The sequence below is a fragment of the Leiobunum rupestre genome, chromosome 11 (genome assembly GCF_980474605.1).
Source record: "Leiobunum rupestre chromosome 11, qqLeiRupe1.1.hap1, whole genome shotgun sequence".
In the NCBI taxonomy this organism is placed as follows: Eukaryota; Metazoa; Arthropoda; class Arachnida; order Opiliones; family Sclerosomatidae; genus Leiobunum; species Leiobunum rupestre.
In genome coordinates, this window is record NC_143394.1 from 27279880 (window position 1) to 27287812 (window position 7933).

The following is a 7933-nucleotide window of genomic DNA, read 5'->3' on the forward strand; positions in this document are numbered from 1 at the left end:
GGCATTTAAATATTCCTTATAATAAGTAAATATGAAAACAAAATTAAAAGTTCAAAAAATCTTAACACTTTCATTAAATAAAAATCCAAAAACGTTGAAGTGGTTCATGTGAAAAACTCCAGCAAAAACCTATGGGAATAGTTCTTTTTATAAAATAACCTTGGCCATCTTGTTGAAATGTTGCCTCCCCGCTTCAGCTGTGGATCCGTTTTCTCTCCCACTAAAGAGCTTATGAACTCATTCTTAGGCATTGGCTGAACTATTCCAGGGCAACATTTCAACAAGTTCGGCAAGCGTAAAGACATTTTATAAAATCAACTATTCTGCGAGCTTGAATCTGATGGATCCTGTAAAAATCCTCTGAGCTTCTACTATTTTTAACCGCGATGTTATGGCGCTAGCGGCTTGCCGTAGTCAATTAATGGCCGCTGATTGGCTGAATCTTAAGCAAAGACTATATAATCATTAGTCGTTGCTACAAAATGACTTAGCATCAGGTTCTCCCGTAGACGGGAGCATTCTAGGTAGGAGTATAAGATTTCTAGGAATCGGACTCATTTAGAAATCACTTACTCGACTTACTGAACGCAGCCAGAGTTACGTTATATTTAAACTCGGGTAACGGAATGTGTCCATCCGTCACTAGTGACATTCGGCTAACGAGGAACTACTTACTATTTAAAATGATCAAATTAGATTTAGTTTAGTTTCAGAAATTTCTATAAAATGGTAAGAAGTTTAATGTGATACGTTTATGTAACAAATTGATTTTTAAAATGTTCTAAATTTTTTAGTACTCTGTATTGTTCAAACAAGAGCTCGGTAAGCGACTTTAAGCCAAGGCTTAGTGTTTGGTTATTCACTAAATTCATTTAATATTCAAGCTCACGAAGATGCAATATGGTCTTGCGCGTGGAGGAAAGGTTCTAAAACCGGGCTAGATCACGTCATCACTGGCTCAGCAGATGATTTAGTAAAATCATGGAAATGGTAAATAAGAACTTCAACACACAAAGAAGAACTCTCATGCCCTAACCCAAACTTAATACATTCTTTAGGACGGAAGAGAAATTAGAATTGCGACATATTTTAGAAGGTCATGCACTTGGAGTTGTATCAGTTGATATTAACCAAGAAGGAACTGGTATTAGATGATGTCTTGATGAAAAAATATAATATTATATTGAATACTATATTTATAGTTGCTGCATCAAGCTCTCTTGATAGTCATTTGAGGATCTGGGATCTAGAAAATGGGCAGCAATTGAAAAGCATCGATGCTGGACCAGGTGAAATTATATATTTTAATATTAAATTGATTGCAATTTTTTATTCTTTATTAGTTGACGCTTGGGCTGTAACATTTTCTCCCGACTCAAAATTTTTGGCATCTGGGAGTCATTCTGGAAAAATTAATCTTTATGGTGTTGAAAGTGGCAAGTTAGAGTCATCACTAGATACCACAGGGAAATTTACCTTGAGTATTGCATTTGTACGTATGAATTTGAAAATTAAAGTGACAATTATGTTCATTTTAGTTCCAAATATTTGTCTAGAGTCCTGATGGGAAATATTTGGCCAGTGGTGCCATAGATGGTATTATAAAAATCTTTGACATAGCTACGGGAAAGTTAGTCCATACTCTCGAAGGTTACTATCTCTGCCTTATAATAATTGGAAATTGAGATGTTTGATCAAAAAAACTGTTAATATTTTTAGGACACGCTATGCCAATTCGATCTTTGACTGTGTCTCCAGATTCTAAATGGTTGTTAACAGCTTCAGACGATGGTCATATAAAAATATATGATATGTATGTTAATTTATATAAGTTATACATGCATAATCACTCTAAAGTGTCCCACTGATCCATAGGTTTCTTAAACATTGAAATTATTTCTATCTAATGTGAACTGGAAAGTTTAAATTTCAAACACATATATATTCAATTATTTGCCCACAAAAAGCAATTTAGAAAGGTTAAAGTTCTGCTTAGTGATTGCGAGATTCTGTGAAAGTTTAACTTTGTTTGGAAACCAGCGTGAAAATTCTTCGGGCTTTCTGACCAGGTTATGTTGTATAGTTCATCTTATAATTAACGCCACATCACGTTAACAAAATTTCATTTTTGGCACACTGAAAAGTTATTATCTCACATATGAGATGACTAATTATTCATAATTTATTTTATACAAAACCATCATTAGAATAATTGGATTATTTTCTTTTAGACAACATGCAAATTTGGTTTCAACATTATCCGGGCATGGCTCTTGGGTCTTAAACGTTGACTTTTCACCAGATAATCAGCATTTTGTGTCTAGGTATGGAACTTAAAAATTTAAAAATTCTGATTTTATATTTCTATATATTTGTTTATAGTTCTGCTGATAAATGTGTGAAAATTTGGGATCTTCAGTGTAAAGACTGCATTCACACTTTTTCTGAACATACTGATCAAGTGTGGTGTGCGAGGTATAGTAATAATGGCAGCAGACTTGTCTCTGTTTCCGAGGATAAGTCAATTGCAATTTATGATTGTCCCATTTGATAGAATGCACTTTTTTGAGTGTATATATTTTTTTAATAAAATGATAAATTTCGTGCTTTTATATTTAATTTTCAATATTTCATTTAAAAATCTTGAAGTAAGGGAAGCTAATAGCCGTTTCCATAAAATCCCCATCAAAGTCTAATACAGAGTTCTTCTTACCTGGACTAGACTTCTGACTTACAACCGATTTTTAGCTATACTGGCAAAGCAGTCATCAAAGTTTTGGCAGGGGGGCAAGATAGTTGGGGATTGTCTTATTTAAAGAAGTATTAAGAGCGAGCTAACGTTTTACTAACTTAATGGAATTTCTTCCCTACATTAACCAACTTTATTTATTAAACAAGAACAAAAAATACCAACTTTTTGTGAGAAAAATTATGCCTTATTTAGAAAACAAACGTGGTTGGTGCTCTCTAAACTGAACCACGTCGTAGAGAAATGTAGAGTATAATAAGCAACGTAGGCTCTGATAGAACAGACTTTTCAACTGGGATTGGAAGTTGGGTAGACTTATTTACTTCTGATATAATACAGTAATATTCGTTTAGCATTCTCCAAGGAAATTTCCAAGAAGTAATATTTCCGAGAGTCAGGACCTGCAAGCAATTGTTTATATAGTGCTTGTGGACATAATGGAAACTTTTCACCTGTAAACACAACAAATTGTTATCAAAGATAATATAACTACGTACCCTAGATTGGAAATAAAGCTCCTTGCACGTAATGCAGGCTTTTACTGAGTTCCCGGCGGAAGTCGGAAAAAACTGCCTCCATAGAGCCGCTGCTGCCAGGGCTACCGACATTAGTTAAAAAGTTTTAGTGAAAATTGTACCGTGATTTTTGTCTTGCGGTTTTCAAGATACCAGATATTTTTGCGTTATATGGTTTTAAAACAATAATGGATCATGCCTGTAGCTCTAAAAAAAAGTTTCTAATCGAAAGAAAACTAAAGGTGAGTAATATAATTTTGGGTTATCTATTGAAATTCCTTATTTCTCACCCTGCTATGGAGCCCGATTTTTCCGACTTCCGGCACGAACTCAGTAAAAGCCTAACTAGAAAACGGGCTATCGAGAAACGCCGAGATTTCGAATCTAGGGTACGTAGTTATATTATCTTTGGTGTTATTGACGGCTTTTAAAATTCATTTTGCGCGTGAAAATACCTCTACATGTTATGGTAAAAAAAGCACGCAAAGAAGGCTGTGTGCCCAGGGCCGTAGCTAGAGAAAATGGCGCCAGGGGCGAGCTGCAATTTTGGCGCCCCCTAATATAATAATATGGACCAATTTTGGCGCCCCTATACCCTATCGTCGCCCAGCCCTAGCTACGGCGGCTACGGCCCTCTGTGTGCCCAAGAAATGTACCTGTAGTGTCGCACGCTAAAACGTCATTTCAAAATCCGTCAATTGTCAAGCCTTATTATGTCCAAAAAGCAACCTGGGGCACGTCAAAATTCTAAGAATTCTTCCCTTGATAGTGAGAATTCTCACTTCTCAAAATTTTGACGGTCCTTCTCACAGGAGGTGACGTAATCTCTACTCACGAGTTCACTTGATAGGATTGAGATTCTCACTCGGGCTGCGTTCAGTAAGAGTAATCGGACCTGCAGCGGTTCTCAACCGTTGCATATCGTTTGCCGCGTTACGTCAAAAGCTACTGAACGCTTTTCTGTACTCACGCAATCGGTTAAACGCCATTACTATTACTTTCCTTAACGTTGTGACGACACGCTGCAAATAAACCGGCTCGCCCAGACGATTTAAATGGTTTCAATCGGTTTAGCAGCGTAACGTCATACCCATAGTGGTCATACCGGAAGTTTAAAAAATCGTACAGTAAAAAACCGGTTTCTAAATCTTAAACCGTTGAATTTGTTGCAAGTTACTGAACGTACCCTCGGTCAAATTACAAATAAAAATGTCAGGCTAATATTCTAATAAGTTTACTTGAAAATAAACATTATGATATTTTTGTGGACGAAAATTAAATTATAAATAAAATCTTTCCTTCCTTCATATATTGTCGTGAAATCTTGGATGAATAATAGGACTATTATTAATCCAAGGCAGTGGTGGGCATTTTTCACAATGCTTCACAACGAAGTGTACGCGAAGCATTTTGAGTTCTTCACTTCGCGAAGTGCGAAGGGAAAATACGGAAAGCGCTCTGGTTGATCACCACATCGTGTTCAGAAATTGAGAACTGCTTCGTTAAATAAAACACATCTCGGTTACAGGCAAGATTTGTTCTTCCGCTAAAACAATTTGGGTTATTCAAATAAAAAAACGTTGGGGGACCTCCATCCGTGTCAGATATCTACTCGATCACCATGGACGACCTTTAAAACACTTCATAACCATTTTTAATTACGTTCACTAAAAATTTTCCAAAAAGTGAAGCAAGTTATTATCGTTACCAACACGATAGCGCTTAATAGAGGCGTATTAGTTCAGTAACGCTTGATTAAATGATAAGGATGAGAAGACGAAAAAAAAAACAATTACAGTTAAAATATAATTCAGTTTAAAAAAAGGCTAAGTTAATGACGTATTTTTATGAAGAAAGAACAATTGTCACAAATAATAAAAACACACAAAATTTCTTAATTTTTTCCGACCTAATATTTCATTCATTCGTGTCAGAACTTCGGGACGACGAACGTGGGGTTAAACTTTAAGTCTTAGCACACTTGAACCTAAAATCCAAAAAAGAAGCGTACCCAATAACTAGTTTTTCTATATTATAGGTGCATAAAGGTAACTATATTGTGAAATTATCATGTAATTTTATTTACGTTAGAATATTACATTCTGTTCAGTATCCCTTGCTTCGCTTAACCTTAGTGTATAGAGTAATAGAACTTCAATGCTTTGGCCGTCATCGGTATTTTGGGCGCGTTTCTTAAAAAAAAGGGACAAGCATTGTTTTGGTTACTTCTATTTTGATATGTAGAGGGTAATGATAAAAAAAATTTTCAGGCAATTGACGAACTAAATTCCCTTTCACAACTTGTTACCAAATTTAACTCAATTAATATTAAGTATGGCACTTCTAGCCTTTACTATATTCCACGTCGGTTCGAATACTCATGCCACCATAGGTCAACCGATTGTAATGAAATTTTACATACTATACATTGTGGCTATTTGATGAAAATATCAGTGTATCAGAATTTATAGCCCGGTGTACCTAGTAACAGAGACCATACCACCGGAGGTCTATCATCATAGCCCGGACAGGTGACAAATCCAGCATGTGTAGCAGAACCCCACTACTGATGGTCGCACCTTTGACGCGAGCCACTCAACCCAGCAGAAGGTGCAGCAATGGGTGGACCAATTCTCACTTCGCACACAGCAGTGGGAGTAAGAGTGGATGCTATAGCAACTCCAGCCGACACCCCACCTACAAAGGCAGAGAGTCAGCCCTTAGGAAAGAGCTCCTAAAGGGGAACGGCGGGCACGCGGCAGCCCGCATAACCCGACACAGCTGGCACCGGAGATCCCGGTGGAACTTCAAAAGGCCGGGAGATGGGTCCGCCGTGCCCTCATACGGAGGCACGCAGCCCCACAGCGGGCTACTCAATCCTCCGAGTCGGCCAGTTTGCCCAGCCCCTCTCCATTAGCCCGAGCCGAAGCCCAGTATCCAGCCCAAACCTGACCGAAGTCGGAGGTTGGAGATAGGACCATTTGGATGGAGCTAATATCTCCCAGTGCGCCACCACCCGTATGGGTTACATGAGCCGGACCCCGACTCCCCGGTAAAGCCACCAGTTATTGCACACTCCGACCCCTTGAGGGCCAGCTGAAAATATCAACAGGTTCCGAAACTAGAGCCATTTGAAAATACTCCACGTCTTTAGAGTGTCGATTGTGCAATAATCTTACCCCCAAGCATTATGGCCAATATATTTTATACATCTATGACTAATGTAATGAAAGGTTCAAAACAAAAGTACTTCAAAGTGCAGATTTCAGAAATGGTCACGAAAATTGTCTAACTTTAACGGTTTTTCAAAAATAAGGATATTTTCAAAATTGTGAAAACTTGGGGGGTCAAATTTGAAAGGAAATTCTGAAAAAGGTCATTCTCCGATTTTAATGCTTTTCGTATTTTGAGAATGGTCAGACAAAAACATTAAAGGAATTAAATTTATTTACATTTCGAATGAGAGTGTTAAATCACACTTAATTTCTCTTGAAACACGTCTTTCAAAAGCTTGCACAGTTGCTGGCACCCAAAGCCACCATAATTTTTTTTTCAGTTTAAAAATGTTAAGAGTATCATTAGATCTTTACAGCACCAAAGTAGAGGTCGCAATACTTGATCGAACCACGGAAACTGAGGACAGACTTACATTTGAAACAATATCAGTTGGTGATTATGTGGCTGCCAGGATTGGCATGTCGCTTAGTAGCAGGGCTGGACTTAGAGATCCTGGGCCCATAGGCATATAAGGAGTCTGGCCCCCTTTTAACGCGCTGCATTTACCCTTATCCCTGGAACTAGGCTGTGCCTGAATTTCCCTGATTCAGCGCAGAAGTCTGAGCACTACGGTTATATTACTTAATAACAGCTCTTAACAATTGTCGACTAAATATGCGTTAATTATGCAACAGTGCGATTTAAGGCTGCGTCCGTAAACTGTCAGGCAGAAATTTTGGTAATTTTAAAACAAAATCTTCTATCTAGGAATTTCTCCAATATAAATTACGATTGATATTATAGATTTGTACCTTCGAATACAGTAATAACGGTCACTGGAGGCCCCCTAGGCCACGGCCTAGGTTGGCCTAGGCGGAAATACGGCATAGCTTAGTAGTGGAAAAGATCAAAGAAGAAAATGATTTCCTTTTAAGATTCTCGAAATGCAACAAAAATAATGGTGAAATTTATTGGCGTTCGCAAAAAGACGGATGTTTCGTTCCTTTGAATTGTATTTTGTGCATTTTACCACCACCAACTAAGGAAAATATACAATCTTCATCTCGAAGGAAGGCTGACAAGCTTAAAATAGCAAAAGTATGCATAGATAATTCACAGGCCTTATTTCAGGTCAAGTAATTGTCTTTTAATAGCTAGCTGAATAAAAATTACGTTTGTCTTAAAAAACTTGTTTTCCACGGAAATAATGTTTTTCACATTTTCATGCCTTACATCTTGGATATCACAAACAGATCACACATCAGACGATTGCTTGTTTATAAAGCAATCTTTAAATACAGAAAAAAAAAACACAAATAAAATCGGAGAATGGTTTTATTCAGAATTTCATTTCAAATTTGACCCCTCTTATTTTAAAAATTATGAAAAAGACCCTAATATTTAAAAAAAACTTATAAGATTTCTGAAATACGCAATTTCAAAAGTACGAATA

The 7933-nt window shown here is 37.1% G+C and overlaps 1 protein-coding gene across 1 annotated transcript; it reads left to right on the forward strand.

Annotated features, from left to right (window-relative positions):
* Positions 1-596: 596 nt before the first annotated feature.
* Positions 597-2619, forward strand: LOC149922091 (uncharacterized). The gene is made up of 10 exons (XM_090162656.1): positions 597-729; positions 795-822; positions 885-990; positions 1059-1144; positions 1203-1289; positions 1344-1492; positions 1557-1650; positions 1720-1813; positions 2232-2324; positions 2383-2619. Exons 1-10 carry the CDS (start codon positions 727-729, stop codon positions 2549-2551), a joined length of 909 nt encoding a protein of 302 aa, XP_090018782.1. The 5' UTR covers positions 597-726; the 3' UTR covers positions 2552-2619.
* Positions 2620-7933: the final 5314 nt, after the last annotated feature.

Bases quoted from the DNA above. Each gene is read 5' to 3' on its own strand.
- LOC149922091 (XM_090162656.1), top strand. The intron at 1,145-1,202 runs GTATTAGATGAT...CTATATTTATAG, and splicing joins TATTAACCAAGAAGGAACTG to TTGCTGCATCAAGCTCTCTT. The intron at 1,814-2,231 runs GTATGTTAATTT...ATTTTCTTTTAG, and splicing joins CATATAAAAATATATGATAT to ACAACATGCAAATTTGGTTT.